The sequence below is a fragment of the Hippoglossus hippoglossus genome, chromosome 14 (assembly GCF_009819705.1).
Source record: "Hippoglossus hippoglossus isolate fHipHip1 chromosome 14, fHipHip1.pri, whole genome shotgun sequence".
Taxonomy (NCBI): domain Eukaryota; kingdom Metazoa; phylum Chordata; class Actinopteri; order Pleuronectiformes; family Pleuronectidae; genus Hippoglossus; species Hippoglossus hippoglossus.
This window is the reverse complement of record NC_047164.1, coordinates 10,359,084-10,376,366: the sequence shown is the minus strand read 5'-3', so window position 1 is coordinate 10,376,366 and position 17,283 is coordinate 10,359,084. Positions and strand designations below refer to the sequence as shown.

The window sequence follows — 17,283 nt, the reverse complement described above, 5'->3', positions numbered from 1 at the left end:
TTTTAATGTCACATTTAGGTAAATCTTTAAAGGTATACAGATTGATTGTTTGTCGATATTTCACAACCATTTAAATACCTCACAGTGAATAGTTCAACAGAACAGTAAGTGTACAGTCAGTGAGAAATTGTCAACTCTCGAAAGTTAGAAAATGTCAAATGTAAGAGGTTTTTGAAGTAAGCTTTGTTGTGGTTACACATTTCTCGTTTCCTTCCTGTGGTTTTAGTGTCCAAGAACTTGAGTGAGAGACGATCCACCAAGTCGGACATGTCTCCGGTGTCTCTGCGGTCGGCTTTGCCCTCTGGCAAAACACAGAACCGGGTTTCACAAGTCCTTCAGGTCCAGGTCCCACTGAACCCTCTACGAAAGAAGAGCACTGCCAAGGACATCGGCGCAGCTAGTGAGTACACCTGTACACTGTTGTATTTATAAAGCAGTGTTTTACATGGTAAACTCAAGACAAGACTATTCAGCAAAATAAGATTGAATAAAATCAGGCAAGTAAATATACAAAGAGAATATAGAAATAGAATAAAATAGGATGCATATTCTGATAGACTATATAATAGACATTATAACTAAAAAGTAAAATAGAATATTAATATAAAGACTTTTAAAACTTTAAAACCAGTGAAAAAAACTGCAACACCTCATTCTGTGTTTTGACGTAGAACAGACTCAAGTTCATTTACTTTTCTGTAACTTTGTTGTTTCTTCGGCTTCTCCAGACTCCAATTCTCCCCAGGTGGTGAAGAAACCTCCGGTGGGCTCTTCAGAGGAGTGGAGCACCAAGAGACCATCTGATGACACCGTGTCCACCATCTCCTCCCTTCACTCCAGCCCCACAGTGTCGCCGCAGGGCTCTCCACGCAAAGGTCTGCAATAAGACTCTTTGCTTGTCACCCTGTGTGTTTCTATCAGAGGAAACTTACCCCTGGTGAAGAGAGCCGAGAGTAGATATGGTGAAACGTCACCTCCAGGCAGAGCGCTGAAATTTTTACGCAGGAACCATGTCACGAATAAATACTCATGAATGTAAATGTTTCTTTCGTTTTTGATACATGTTTTTTGCTATTAATCGTAATTGAAAGAGTCACTTAGCCACGGGGGTCCTTTTCTTAACTTTGAAAACAAAAACATAACCTTTTATTTCCATTTCTCACTTTTCACCCTCCTTTTCAGTGGGAGGCGTGGCCAAGTCCCAGAACTCCAGCCAGATGAACCTGTCGGGATCTTCGTCGTCACTGACCAGCGACGCCAGCACAAAGGCCGGCACTGTCAGCCTGCGCAGCTACGGCATAGGTGGGGCTTTCCTCCACAAAAGGGTCCTTCTCTTGACCATGCAGCAGAGACAACAGCGTAGCAGGGAGAGCGAGAATCAGACACAGGAGGAGGAGGAGAGAACTGAAGTGGAAAAGGAGAGAGGCATGTTTTCTTCAGGGCAAAGACCAGGGAGAAGGCGATTTCTATTGAAGGCAAGAGCAGAAAGCCCCTACCAGAGATTGACAGGGGTGCTTCCGGTGCTTCACACTGGTTCCCCTGGCAGTCCTCCAGGGCCTGGGCCCTCAACCCTATCACCTACCTCCCAGCCCGAGTTGTTAATGAGCCCCAAACCCCCAGATTTCCCCAACAAGAAAAGGCTGCTGTCCCCATTCAGCAAACTGAGGAAAAGAAGTCAGTCCAGAGAGAAGCCATTGCCAGTCAGGCCACATCTGGATGGTGGGGAGGCTTCGGGTAAGGTCGAGTCCTCCCCACCCCAGGATGAGAGACAAGAACAGGCAGAGAAAAGAGCCATGAGGTCGGTCAGCCCCAACCCTTTCCTCTGGCTCTGCAGGGACAGACCCAAAACTGAGGGAGACTGATAAAGCGATCGACCAGTGATTGATCCAGTCATTTGCTGAGTAAAACTGTGATTTGAGGGAGTCTAGAGGCATTTCAGAGAGACTTTTAGTTCATGTTTCAGTATATTTTTTGAGAATCCGTCACAAAAGAGTTTGTTAAAGTGATGGCCCATTTCATTTTTGAAGCACAAGAGTTACTTGAGAGACAGAAGTTTCAGTTCCATCCATCGTCAAAGCAGCTTTGAGAAAGTTGATGAAGTAGAGCAACAAACCTGTTCGTCATTGTTGTCTCGGTTTTTCATTTCTATGTTTGTATAAATCGGTGAATTTTTGTTAATTATTTTAATTGATTTTGTTGACCTTTCGCTGTGCAGCTTCTTTCAAGATCAGTGTTCAAAATGCATTTTCTTAAACATGCATGAATGTTCAGTGTAAGTTTTAGTATTTTTATGTTTTTCTGTGACATGCAGGCCATTCACATGTTTAGTTCATTTCCCTGGAGTTTCAGGCGATTTGATTTGGCAGGTTTTTCAACCTTGAGCCCGACCGTGTCCTTCAGTCGTTTCTGTACATTTCAGAGTCTGTTCAATGTCTCATTTTCTCAAGTGGCCGCAGCCTCAAAGTTTCTGTAACCACATGTTAAAAGTGTTAATGCAGAGTTGTACCCAGCTGTTCACACACACGAGGAATATTCCAACCACGTTAACTGTGTTGTTGTTATATTTTTGATATTAAAGAAAGACAGAAACTTCATAATGTCTATTCTTAAATCAGTGCAACAGGTTGCGGTCAAAAGAATTGTCACAGCCCCCCTGAGTAAAATTCATTCATTCATCCAACTTGCAGAGACCTTAGGTAAAAAGACTCTATACACTCAAAGTCATTTCTCCCTCTTCACTTCATCTTTTCATTTATTTTCTGCTCTTCTGCTTTTGCATATATTCTTTCCATCCAGGTCCTTTTATTTTTTTGCATTTTCTTTAACTGAAATGTTTCCCCCTCCTCCCTCCAGGTTACGCCCTGCTACCACCTGGTAAAGCAGACAACCTGTCGGACTCCAGCCACAGCGAGATCTCCTCCCGCTCCAGCATCTGCTCCGTGGACTCGGTGCCGGCTCCCGGGCTCGAGGATCGGTGTAACAGCAGTAACAGAACCTATAGCGCCCCGGCTTCTGTCACTGTAGCAGCAACCGCTACGGCGGCTGCTGCTGCTGCAGTCGGCGAGAGCACAGCAGCGACACATGCACACTCTAATGCTGATTACAACCAGCCCAGCACAAGGTAATTACATTTAAATTCATCTAATCTGTCTGGTTACGTTTGTTAATTTACTGTGGAAACAGCATCAAACACCAAGTTAATGTTGACGTTCATGATGGAATTAACAGACTCATAGGAAACAGTGGATTTTTTTAAGCCAACATATAGATAATACAGTCAATGTGTTCATATGCACTTAAGTGAACAGGTTTACTCTCAGCTTTAGCCTGCGAAAACGGTGTCATTATGCAAGTGAGAATCTGGGTTTCCCCGGCTACGTATCCTCTGGAGATCACTCATTTCTGGGCCACGTGTATTTGTAACCAGGTTTCAACTCGTCTTTTTTTTATACATACATGTGTGACAAAGAGTTTAAAGTGATGCTGTGATGACTGAGCAGCAAGATAAGAGGAAAAAACCTCATCCTCATATTGAGATAGTTTAACCATAACAGGAAGCGAACACCACTACAGGAGCCAGTGGAATTTGAAATGAGTCAGTTTCTACGTTTTGACTCTTTCTGAATTCAGACACATTCGTGCTGCAGGGTTTTCTTATCGGAGTCTGTTGCATCTCTACGGCACAGAAGGTGATTAATCCATGCGTTCAAAATAAGGTCATGGTAGGGGAGACATGCAAATACTGCCCTGCTGTATGTTTATGCAGATTTAGAGGTACCGGGTTACTGCAGTGCATCATAACCTGAATACTAGTTTCTTGAGTGCATGTAAACATACTGACTCATTGTGTATCAGTCTTGCCAAGAAATTTAATTTAATATTAACAACAACTCTTGGCACACTGACTGATTTAAGGTTTTTGTTAATATTTTGTTTGTTTTAAAGCCAGTGTGTACAGAAAATAGTATATATGTGATTATAGTGTCTTTCTATATATGTCTATAGCCGTTTTCAGACATGACCTCTGGATAAAGTCCAGAGAATTGGGCCCGCACATTACCCGCACTTTGCTTTTCACACATGCACAATGCAGCGGGAGGTTCTCTGCACAGTATCAAGTCCACTGCAAAGATCACGTTTTTTTCTTGACAACACACAGACACCGGTGTCAGCTCTTATTGCCACAAACTCTCTCTAGACATCTTTGTCTGTGCCTTTTTCATCCGGAGATATTTGTTTTTCATTTTTGCGTCTGTCGCATATTGGCAGAGTCATCAACCCCCCCCATGTCATTTCAGACATGTGGATTGTTTTATCTTCAGACATTCATTCATTACAGGATCATGACTGGTCTGTTAGCGAAATGTTTTTCTCCAATGTAATTCTAAACACAGCTCTGACTCAGGGATACATCCTTAAAATGCAAAGCATCTCCCCGTCTGAACAGGAGGACCTGCAGGTCAATTGGGACTGTCTGACATGGCCAGTGCAAAATATATTTTTCTCAAGCCTAAAACAAACAGGTCCTACACACACACACAAATACACACACATAAACATCAGAAACCTTGCCCAGTAGCCAAAAATACACACACACACACACACACACACAGCTACCTTGAGCCGCTTCTCGATTTCCGCTCCCAGCTGGATCCCAATTATGTCCTTTCCTCATTAAAACTAAGAGAACAGGAAGTCGTTAAACACGCCAGGTTTTTATTAGCGTCCCACATTTACTGCCCGCCTCTCTCCTCCCTCTGTCCGTTAACAGCGTTTTCGTTTTTCACGCAGGCGCCTTTTTAATCTGGCTGAGTAAACAACAAACCCCTCTTTTATTGTCTGCTGTTTGTTTATTGTTCCTCCATGATCAGACCGTTCTGTCTCATAAAGAATGGACCATAAAATATCACCGGACAAAACAATCCGTCTGCTTCTCTGATATTATATTACCTTGGCAGCCTTGCTGTTTAATAACAACCCTGTTTTTATGAAATATTGCTCGGTTTCATTGAGTGGATTATTTGTCCAGTAAAACCCCGTCAGTGAATCAAACTGCAGGTTTATGAAAAGGAGGAGAAAAAGTTATGTTGTTTTTAAAGCCCAGACATGGTGATCCATCAAATCCAAATGTTTCTTTTCTGATTTTGTAAATGTACAGACGACAGATGACCTTTGATTAAACCTGTCTCTGTTATCTGCTGTAGTTCGTCATCGACCGCGAGAGGATACGTGACGCGAGGCTCTACCTTCACCTCGTCCATCTCAACGGAGGAGCTGACCCCAGACCACACCTCTCTGGACTCGGTGGCCGACAGCGGCCGTGGCAGCTGGACGTCCTGCTCCTCCAACTCCCACGACTCCTTCCAGAGCCTGCCCGTCTCCTCCTGCCGGCCCTGGGACCACGGCATCCACGGGCACCCGCTCTCCCTGCCACACACGCACCTGGGCGGCTTCAAGACCACGCAGCTGACCGGGCCGATACCGGAGGTCGAGGGCGCTGGTCACGCGTGGGCGAGAGAGGGCGCTGCCAAGCAGCACGCCAGAGACTCCAGCTCGGAGCTGTCCAATCAGTCGCGGCAGAGCTGGGCGTCGTCCAGCTCGCTGTCGGACACCTACGAGGGGAATTACGGAACGATAAAGCGGCGAAACACCTCAGAGCGCCCCTCCTCGCCAAGCAACGAGGAAGGAGGTCAAAGCACAGACCCTGCCTACAAAACGGTGACATCAAGCACAGACAAGGGCCTGATAGGTGAGGGCTCAGGTTGCGAGTTTGATTCCCTGTAAACAGTGTTCAGCTCTGTCGCCGTTTAAAGTTCAGATTGTAAAGCTGCATAGATTTTCATTCAGTGAGACATCGGCTTCTAATATAAAATATCAGAACGGCTGCTCACATTCTGTGTCAGACTCACTAAATCAAACTATGTCTCGCTGTTTTATGAATTAATTACTGCAGCTTCCTGTTGCTTGATTTTCTGTAATTCTCGATTGAACAGCTGCTAAACGATGCTCTTAGGCTCTTTGGCATCTCTCAGATAAGGCGCCAAACAGGTCTAATTCCTGTCACTTGCTGGTTCTGCATCTGACAGGAGTTATGGAGCCTCCTCATCACCCACACTGTAAATTTGTCTTTTGGATCCACGTCTGTAGTTTCACGATAAACTAAAGGAATATGCAGTTTACTCGTTTTAAGAAGATAACAAAAGGTTTTAGAGTGTTTTTGACTTTGGAGATGTAGAGGATGAGTAAAGATGGTGTTATGCCAACTGCTGACACAATGATTAGTGGATAAACAGAAAATGAATGGACAAAAACCGCTGATAATCGATTAATCGTTCTGGTCAAACCAAATTAAGAACTCCTTAATATCTTCAGAAAACAAGCACTTTGCTTTCTATTAAAAATGCTAACAGGTATTTTTCAGTTTCCTGATGTTTGAGAACCGAACTTTTAATCGATTATTCTGGTAAATATTGGCAGATTATTCCTTCGTGAACGTGCTCATTAGCTGCAGATCGAGTTGTCTGTATCTGCTGCAGCCATCCATCTCATCGGTTTCATGTTTTCTTATGATTTTGGACACATTTTGCTGCATGTATAGTTGTGTTGTGAAACATCACATTGATATCATTTACCCATTATTTTCTTTTGTTTCTTACTTCCCCCCCCCACACCTCCTCCTTCATTCCCCTTCCCCGTCACTCCTCATCCCTCACTCCCCTACCTCTTTTCTCCGCCCTCCCTCCTTTTCTTTTGATCTGCACCTCCATCCAGTGTATTGTATCACCTCCCCCGCCAAGGATGAGCGTTACCGTGCTCCCCCTCCCACCCCTCCAGGCTACCAGGGTCTGGCTCTGGGGGATCTCAGCCTCACAGACGGAGTAGTGGGTGGGCCCGGAGGTCTGGTCCCAAGGCCTCCTCACCTCAAACCTCCCGACTACAGCGTGGCGCTGCAGAGGAGCAAACTTCTGCAGAGCCCCGGAGCAGCAGGCACTTTGGCTGAAGCGCGGAGGCTGGCCGGTAACCATCAGGGCTACTCCAGACCGCCCAGCATCTGCCTCCCACCGCAGGAGCTGGCCGACAGTGAGGATGGTACGATCCCTTGGGATGATGAAATGTTGAATTAACCCATAGCATTCTATTGTTTCCGTTCCTCAAACAACAACATATTCAAAACTCTATCTTGTCTCAACATCATCTTCTTTTGTCTTTTCCAGATGAACAAGTGTCCGCGGTGTAAAGCTGGTGACGTCACATATTCTCACCCGTGGACCGGGTCATGTGGATCAGGCTTTGGACTAAGTAAGCAGCCTGCGGTCACTTCCTGTCAGAGCACATTCTCCACCCCCCTCCCCCTACAGATCCTTGTGTGATGCCACCATGGACCATAATGCACCTCTGAACCTCACCTGTAGGTTCATGTTACCGCTCACTCCACCTCCCAGGACTCATCGTGTTTTTTAAAAACCAATCAACAAAACAAAGACGAAAAGCACGATTTTTTTTGTCGATTGACGTCACAAAATGGACAAATGGAAGAAGGAATGAGAGACAGTAACGATGCCTCATGAGAAGAAGTCCGCCTCCTTGGAAACAGACCACCATGTACCTCCATTTTGTGCTCCCAGCTCTCTTGTCTCTTAGTCTTTCACAGTTTTAACATGTTGTACAGCGATTTTTTTTCTTTGTATAAAGTTTTTTCTTCTTCTTCTTTTCATTTGCATCTTTGAGCTTTCCAGAGTTTTTATATGAGAAGAGCGAGGAGGAGCAGACAAAGGGATTGAACGTTTTACGACACAACGCTCGTCTGACTTTTTTTGGATTTTTATTTGCTGTTTTTATTGTCGGCTCAAAAGAAGATGAATGTAGATGAATACGAGACAAGAAAATGACTGATATTGAGATTCATGGCCTGCCTGGCACTGATGATCTAAATTCACATGAATAACATCAGTTCCAATGCACAAATATACCAACTTTATTTTCCCAAAACCAACACGTGAGGTCAGGAAAGTCCTCAGGTGCCATAAAGAGACCCCCACCCACACATTCTCCACTTCCTCTTTTTGGAGAAATGAAACAGAACTAACAGAGAGCACGTCTGTTTGTGTTTAGCACTTATTGTACTTTGTTGAGCTTTTATAGTAAAAAAAACAGACAAGCAGCATCTCTCAGGCAGTTGTGCTCTCCGCTCACCTCTCTTATTGCTCGTTCGGTCTGATGCGAGGTACTTTAGCCGCATGCCGCCTCCTGGATGTTCTATAAAAAATAAAACTATATCGTAACTCCTCTTTTTTTAATGAGCTGAAGAACAAACGCCTCGCTGCTTCCCGTAGAGTAAAACACGTGCCGTTATTTTTATTGCCGGAGCTATGACAGAAACCATAAATTCGCACTGAGTGGCCACACAACGTGCATGCGTATACACTCACACACTCACTGAACATGTAGTTGGTGTGCGTAAAAACAGAAAAAGGACGGTGTTTACACGGATGCTTACACATTTTGTTTACAGTGTTTATTATTAGACTTGTCGTCTATTGAATTACAGGCTGAAATGTTAGTTCTACAGGTTCATTTTGAAAGTGTACATTTGTTTATAATGCAGCAGGAATATGCAGACGCAGCGTAAACGTGGACTACGTGCTCACAGTGTACCTCTCTCATCTCTTCTGGTTGTTGTTTTTTTTGCTTCCTGATGTATAATTTTTCTCCTCGTGATGTATTTTAACGCTCCGGCTCGCTCATTCCCTGTTGATAGTAGAATATTTAAAGGATGTGCTTGAGAATTGCTTGTGCTTGAACATAGTTTACTTGTGTTGACATTCAGAGCAACGTTTCTGGAAAAGAGGAAAATGTATTTTTCTGTGTTGATCAGCGCTGCAGCAGGGGGTGTAACTGGAAAAGTCTCTTTTCCTCGCTTTTTTTCTTTTTGTTTTGCCACACAAAGACTTGAAATGATTATTGCTAATATATTCAAGGCAAATATATATATATGAATTTATACATATATATTTTTGTTGGTTCTCTGCCATAAATTAATGTCAAGTGATCATGTATAGATGAGAGAAGAGAGTCCTCTATAAATGCTATTTTTGAACATTTTGTTATAAGAAATGATCCGTGGCTGTGATCGCCCTCCTGTCTGTGGGCCGGAGTCTGAAAAGGAACTTTTACTTTATTCTAATCCTCCCTCTTGACTTGTTTTTTTGTCCCCTCACTCTGTTGTTGGTGCCATTTCTGAAATGTCTATAAGTGAAATTGCTGCTGTGTGTGTGTGTGTGTGTGTGTGTGTGTGTGTGTGTGTGTGTGTGTGTGTGTGTGTGTGTGTGTGTGTGTGTGTGTGTGTGTGTGTGTGTGTGTGTGTGTGAATTACATTTGCGAGGACGTGATCAACATCGCGTTTTAAAGAAAACCCATTTTGATGCAGTGTGGGCGAGAAGCACATAAGGAAAGGCTCAGAAGTCATTTTCAATAAAAGCCCTTCTTATTTGCTCCCGCCTGCAGGAAGGTGGTCCTCTCGTGGGGCCTCCTCCTGTCAGTTTCATGGCACAAGGCGAATTCATTCAAACTCAGATTGGATAATTGAAAGGAGTTTTTTGATATTATATTCCGGTGTGTTTGAACTGAACAGCCACAATGCCATGTTCTCTCCGGTTTCCCTCCCTGCCACTTTCTCGGCTCTGTCCCCTCAGCAGGACTCAAAATGTTCGTTTTTCCTCCTCACTGTCCTCGTCCGATGGATTTCACTCCATCGCTTCAGGGATTATATGAATCATCAGAGTCCACCGTGACCCCTGAGTTTCTTTTTCTCATCTCCAAACGATCTCGATGGTAGAAACTTTGAAACAGACGGAGAGTCCAGAAACTGACACCTCTTCTAATTTTTTTTTTGCACAACCGCATTACTCAGATTCTAAACCACAAATCAGTATTAATGTTCTGCATAGATTTAGAAGAAGTGGCACGTGCTGCTTCCATTAGTCGGCCCGGTCGTGAATGATGAGTTCAGTCAGATATTGGAAGATCTTTTAAGCTGCTTTTAAATGTTGGATCGAGAGCTAACAGTCGTTTTTTCTTTTTAAATGAAACGTCGGCACATGATTAACTTTGCGTTAGTTTAGTTCCTTGTATTTGCTCCATTAGCATTCCACATGCTCCTTCCTGTTTCTTTCAGGGCAAAAGTTCACTCAGTAAAACCTCTCTTCTCTTCTCCTCACTTACGTACACTTGGTATGTTTCCATGGGGAATCTGACAGAGAGCAGCTCTCGACACTGTGAACACAACATGTCTGTGTTTTTAAAAATCTCACCTCCCTTCACAGCTTGATGAAAACCTGCCCGCCTGTCATTTAGCCCCAGTGTCCCGCCGCTCGCCCTGGAATGCAATAAGAGAGATGTGAATGTGTTGGATGTAGACATCTTTTTTTTTGGCATTATCACAGAAATGCACAACAATAAGCTTACATGTGGTGACTGTGCTGCACAATCTGTACAAAGAGGTATTAACTTGGTCTGTGGCTTAAAGTTTGCTTTTGTCTCACTTCTCATAGCGGTCGTCAACTTATGTCTTTTAGAAAGACAACATGATTTTTGCTTGTACGCTTTTTATGTATTTTTTACGAGTGACTGTAAATAGTTGTTATATTTTTGTTTAAGAGAATGTTGAAAAGGAAAAAAAATGACCTTTTATTTCTCCAAGTCTACTGATATGAATTTGGACAATGAATAAAATAATAAGCAGAAAGGATCATGTCTTTATTTGGGGGGGGGGGGCTTTGGTTCACAGTGATGTTCGCGTCTGGACCACATCTCATTAGAAAGTTTTCTCCTTTGAATCATAAATCAATATCATCAGTTTAACAATATAATTCTCAATAGCAATGTAACCAAGTGGGGGGATATAACGAAGTACATTTACTTTGTTTCAGTACATTTTTCATGTATCTGTACTTGGGTAAATTTATTTTCTGGTACTTTTTACACCATGACATCATAAATCAGCAAATATCTGTACCCTCTACTCCACTGCATTTTTACAATGCATTTTGTTACATGTTCACATTGTAAAAGTGACCAATAACAAGAGTGGAATTAATCCACTGATCCAATCAGAGTGGACAGGTCACATTAGACTCCGCCTCCTGCAGCAGCAGCATCACTGGTAAGTATTTTTACTTTTAGGACTGGAAGTACATTTTAAAGTGAGTGTTTACTTTTACTCAAATAGAAAAGTTAATGTAGTACTTTTAATTGAGTCAAATGTTTGAGTACTTCCTCCACAGCTGTGCTGTTTAACAAGTGTTGGTCATTCTCTGCTCATAAAGAAGAGTTTAAAACCACAACCTTCATTCAGGAGCAAAAATCTGTCTTTAAACTCTAAAGACATAATAATGTGAAATTTAATAATAACATGATAATTATGAATATCAAGTAAGAATCTTTATTTTAATATCATTTGGGGCCATATGTGCACAGCCCCTACCCCCCTCCCCTCTCAACCATCCTCAGTTCTGTCCTCTCGCTGTGTCTCCACCTTCTGCTGCGTTCAGCTCAACATCAGATCTGATCAGAGGCGTGTACGCTGTCGTGCTGTGTTCAAGGTCAGGAAGCTTTTTATTACTCATTAAAGGTTTACTGTCTCACAGAGGGGGGGAGTCACACTGCTCAGTCTGTCTTATGTGTGTGTGAAAGAGGAACAATACACCAGGATGTGTGTTGCTGTCCTGTGTGGAGCATTTCCTCTGCAGATGCATGTGTGCAGCTGAAAATGAGAACTAACCTCATCTGTGAGTTTCTCATAGTGATAAACAGTGTTTAGACACCGGACCTACGTGTCATCATGAGGAAACTGTAAACACCAACTATTTATAACATGTGAAGCAACTTTAAACTTTGCTGGAGTTAAAATCCAATAAGAGTGAAGTGTGAAACAAAGACAAACTTAAAGATCCATCATATTTAGAATTAGAAAATCATTACAGTGTGCCCCAAGTGGCTAAAGGCCTCTGCCATATGTCCCCCCCCCCCCCCCTTCTGATTTCTGTTTCTCTTGGAAATAAACGTGAAGTAGTTTATCTGGGATTAATGAGCAGGTGTGTGAAAGAGCAGGAGACTGGAGACTGTGGGAACATGTGGTGGACATGTGGTGTTTTACAGGTTTCAGGTGGAACTGTGACACTGATCATTAACACAACTGCTCTGGTTTTAATGTCAAGAATAAACCTTCATGTTACTTTTCTCACATGAGAGAATGGAAGAGTCCCAAAGTCCCAAAGTCCCAGCAGACACACGGGGTCTAAATGTCTAAAACCATTTTAAAAAGCTCCAGTTTAATGCTGGTATCTGTGGAAATTGAGTTTGGATCGATTAAAAACATTGAGTATTTTATCTTCTACCTGTTATTGTCTGACAGTTTTGGTGCTTTTGGTGTCTGAGTTTTGAAAATATCAAATGGAAAAATATAATTTCTGCCATGAAGGTGATACCAACTATTTATGTGCTCAAAGCTTTAATAAAAAAAAATTTATGCAAATTCCACAGCAGCCTGGTACTGTAGAAAACACTGTCAAGCATAGGGACCAAATAATTTAAAATTATAGAAAGGCTATAGAGAAATTAAAATGTCCAATTAAATTCTAATTGTTTTTATATAATAACACCAGCTCTATCGTAGTAGTTCCATCTTACTCATCATGTTGTATATATAAATGCAGTGAGGCTTGTTGAATCACTGGTATTATTTTACCCTGATTGAACTCATACAAAGATTGTTCTATTGTTCATATTGGTCTTATTATATTATTATCACAGTATTTTTTTATCACCTCAGATTAATTAACTTGCAAAGGGACTGATGATGATATTTAGCCTTTCAGCAAACTCAGGTGCTTTTACATATGTATGAATGTTGATTAATGTACATTGAACCTTTGCAAATATAAAAATAAACATTTTCACTTTCCACCATAGGAGCCACACAGGACGACACAGGCCCACAAGGGTCTGACCGATCCAAACGACATTTAGTAAACTCTTGCTCAACCCGACTCTGGACAGCATCTGAGCTGCTCCTCACAGCCGCTGCTCCTCTTACTGCAATAAAGTTACACTTCAGTGTAATGGAGCTGGGTCAGGGTGCTGGGAGGGGCTGGGAGGGAGGGTGGGTGGGTGGGTGGGTGGGTGGTGGGGGTCGTGTTAACCAGCACGTTCAAAGAGCGGCTCTCTCCATTTCAGAGAGAATATTCCACAGCGATGAGAGGAGTGAAAGTTCAGCTCCGAGTGGGATTCGGCAGGGAAACGAGTCGGTGAAATTACACACAGCTTCAATTATACATCACAAAGGGCGAAAGAGCCCTGCTTGGATGGGAGGGGAGGCAATGTGGGAAGACGTGCGTGTGTGTACTTGTACTTATATATTTGTGAGGACCGTTCTGAGCATAGACCTTACACAGTGAGGACATTTTTGGAAAGTGAGGACCTTTTTGGCCGGTCTTCACTTTTTCAAAGGCCTGTTTGAGGGTGAAGACTTGGTTTTAAGGTGAGAGTTAGAATTAGGTTGAGGTAAAGGTAAGGGATTTAGTTGTGATGGTTAAGGTTAGGGTAAGGGGCTGAAAATTTATTAGAAGATAGAAGTACAAGAGTGTGTGTGTGTGTGTGTGTGTGCATGTGCATGTGCATGTTTGTGTGCACGTGTGTGTGCGTGCATCACACCTCTCTCCTCTGTTTCGTCTTTGAAGTTGTGACTTTGTGAGGAGCAGGAGCCGAGAGCAGGAGGTGGGAAAACGGAAGCTTTACCACCTGAGGGTTGTGCGCACACATGGGGGGGGGTTTGGCTTTTAGCATATTCCTGTCTAAATGAAAATTTATGAGGCAAAACAGTTTGGAAAATATTCCGTCACCTGCACAGCCTCAGTGCCGCCCTTGAGCCGCATGTATAGTCTGTGAGTGTGCACGTGCTCTCACACACGCATTGATGAAGAATGAGTCGGTTTTCCTTGTGTGTCGTTGTCCCTCGAGTGTTTCATCCTTTTCAAAGCTGGTCGGTTGTCTTCACGCCTTGTTATTGGAGTGTAAGCATGAACGGAAAGTCTGATATCTTGGAGTAACCCTACGATGACTCAGTGCTGCGCGGCCATAAAACTGGAGGACTCGCAAAAGATCAGACGATATAAGACCGTAAAGATTAATGGTGACAATCCAAGCAGCTGGAGTGTCATGGCAGCGAGGCAGCACCCATGAAACCTCTGTCTCATCATTTCCTGTCTCCTCCATGCTGACATCTCCCTCCATTAACGAAGCTCATTCAATAGGTTAATTTAATAAAGGATCAGCACTTTCACTCACGTGGAAATTGTCAGTGTGTTAAACAAGAGGAGAAGGTGAGCAGACAGTGTTTTATCCACCGTGCTGTAAAATGAGGGATTTCATCCAATACCAGTGATTGGTCATCCTCCTCCGAAAATGACCCTTCCTCCCTCCATTCTTCTTCTGTGGCTGCGGCACACTGAACGGCCAATGACATTCCTTCTTCATGGGGGTGATGTCACAGAAAGTGTAAAAATATTTAAACTAATATTATTGTTTCTTTACTTTAGAATTGAAATATGACTTTTACATGTTGATATGAATTAATGACATTTCGGTGAATAATGTACATTTTCTTCGTCATTTTTTCATAATGCTAATTGGTAATTTGGAGCTTGACAAACATGATTCAAAGTGATTTAGGCTTTTGTTTTAAAGTCTCATGCAAATGTCCCTGATCCCCATGTGACCTGTCCCAGATGATCAAGTTCAGGCAGAATTTTCTTTTTGGCACAAAGAACCCTAAAAGCTGTGGGTATGATATCTCCATTCTTTCTTCTGCTGTGAAAACATTGTAAGGATTAAAAAAAGGTTGAATATGTCTTGTTTACTGGAGATTTTTATAAATCTATGTTTATTTCAGTTTTATTTATTTGATTTGGTTGCATTGCTGTTACCACCCTCTTGTTCTCCTCCATTGTTCTTAGGCTTTATATACTATACTGTTGTTGCTGTTGAAAAGCTCACTAATAAATCAAACACACACATAAACAAATTAGAAACTTCTGTTAATCACACATCTCACAGCAGAGGCTTTGTGCTTGTTCTTCACAAACTGACACTTCGCTCTTTAATGTTCACACTTGAGAGAGTAAATGTTTCAATACGATAATATCAAGGTTTATAAATAGAAAAGTGGAAACAAAATATTGAAATGTAAATGTGTTTGTGTTTGGGTAATTTCCAATTTAAACATCAAAACCTCAACTTTTGTGAAAGGCATATTTTTACATCCCTGTTGAGGAATTGTTGAAGCTCTAACCATGAAAGGGGAGCGATAGAAAATCAGAGGCAAAGATATTATTGTCCTGGGAGAAAAGTGTAAATTTCAATCATTTTGTTGTGCTATCTTCTTGACTCCCAGAGTCTGTCTTTCCGGATCATTTGAGGGGCACAGAGTTGCATGTTGAGGTGAGACCCTTCTGGGCCGATCTGGCAATTTGTCACCAGTCCTCAAGGCTTCCTGTGGCTTGTAAAGGGGCGGAGGTCAGCGTCCTTGCGTCTTACTGTCCTCAACAATGTCAGCAGGGCAGCTCAGATAAATGACCTGACAAACCCACGGAATGTTACTGAATGTGTAGAGGCCCGCGGGTCATCCTTCAAACTGCTGTTTCCAAACACTTTGTAATGTCACTGTGTCTGTGGCTGTGTGGCCTCTGCCATCACACGGAAGTTCCGGATTTGTTGGGGGGGCATCTGCTGATTATTAAGTCCGATCCATATTTTAACTACAAGTCAACACACAGTCCAATCTTCCACTCTTGTTTTTTTATCCCAACACATGACAGACTGGGGCAGCACACTGTCTGGTTTTAAGAAGAATCAAAACAACCAATCTGACTGTGGCGACCCTGAGAATCTCCTTTTGTTCCACTGACGGCCATAAGGGGGCAGTGCTGTGTTGTGGGAAACGCTGCTGGTATAAAAGCTCAATCTGTATCCACAGGACAGATCAGTGAAGAAGACTATTTAGGGGCATATCCCCCCCAGAGACCAGCCATCCCATTAAGGTGCAAATTACAAACGCATTGTCCATGTTGGAGCAAAGCATCCCTGGCTTTGTGGAGGTGATTATATCCGTCTCAAATGTCTTTGTGCTAAAGTTCTTCTATCTCCAAAGTAGAACATTTTGGTTCCTATAGTGCTGCTTCCTCCATTCTGAGATTTAACTGCTGTTTGTGTCGTTGGCTGTTTTTAACTGAATGAAATCAAAAGAGTCAACGGAAGTCGATGGAATAAATTCAACCAAAAATAATAAATTATTGAATCAACTTAATGTAAATGAGTTAATTAACTAAATTGAATTAACTTAGATATGAATCAAAGTGAATTAACTTCATGAAATTCAACTGGATCAACTACATTAACCTGATTAAATGGAGTAATTTCAACAAAATAAATGACATTCTTCTTGCCTCCCTTTGTGTGTGTGTGTGTGTGTGTGTGTGTGTGTTTGTGTGTCTGTGCGCGCACACGCATGACTATCTATAGTTTTAGGGACCAATTTTGGTTTAATACCATATCATTGTAAGGACATTTGACTTTGTAAGGACGTTTTGGCCGGTCCTCACAAATTCAGAGGGTGTTTGAGGGTTAAGAGTTGGTTATAGGGTTTGGGTTAGAATTAGGTTAGGTTAGCATTTAGTTGTGATGGTTGAGGTTAGGGTAAGGGGCTAGGGAATGCATTTTGTCAATGAGTGTCCTCACAACTACAGAGAGACGTGCATTTAATGGGTTTGCATAGTGTGCGTAATTGTTTGTTTTTGAGTGTTTGTAAATTAGTGTCACTTTCAATGAAAGTCTTGCCTTTAACATCTGATTGTTTTCTATTATGAGTAGTCAGTATGCCCGTGTGTGTGAGTAGGTGTGTGTCTGTAATTAGGGAGTGTAATTTGTCCTTCATGACTGAAAAAGAAGCAGTTGCGGCAACACACAAGGGTCTTATCATCATCATCATATACCATCATCATCATCATCATCATCATCATCATCATCATCTAATATTATCATCAACATTATCATCTGTACATCATTAAATTAACAGGCGAAGTGAAAAGCCTGGGAGGAGACAAAGCCTCTTTTTGGGTAAAACACATACACACACACACACACGCACACACGCACGCACGCACGCACGCACGCACGCACACACACACACACACACACACACACACACAAGGTTGTTTTCGCCACTTTACT

At 42.5% G+C, this 17,283-nt stretch overlaps 1 protein-coding gene across 13 annotated transcripts in view; it reads left to right on the top strand.

Moving 5' to 3' along the window:
- The window catches only part of rapgef6 (Rap guanine nucleotide exchange factor (GEF) 6), a 137,328-nt gene extending 126,584 nt beyond the window's left edge, over positions 1 to 10,744 (top strand). For 8 of the 13 annotated variants that reach the window (XM_034607675.1, XM_034607671.1, XM_034607678.1 and 5 more), the window contains 7 exons: positions 227 to 400; positions 729 to 875; positions 1,183 to 1,302; positions 2,854 to 3,121; positions 5,202 to 5,749; positions 6,772 to 7,089; positions 7,215 to 10,744. In XM_034607675.1, the coding sequence (XP_034463566.1) occupies positions 227 to 400; positions 729 to 875; positions 1,183 to 1,302; positions 2,854 to 3,121; positions 5,202 to 5,749; positions 6,772 to 7,089; positions 7,215 to 7,237 (1,598 nt within the window). In that variant the 3' untranslated portion in view covers positions 7,238 to 10,744. Of the gene's footprint in view, positions 1 to 226; positions 401 to 728; positions 876 to 1,182; positions 2,728 to 2,853; positions 3,122 to 5,201; positions 5,750 to 6,771; positions 7,090 to 7,214 lie in introns of those variants that run through there. The other 5 variants (XM_034607670.1, XM_034607673.1, XM_034607672.1 and 2 more) reach the window with 5 other exon arrangements.
- Positions 10,745 to 17,283: the final 6,539 nt, after the last annotated feature.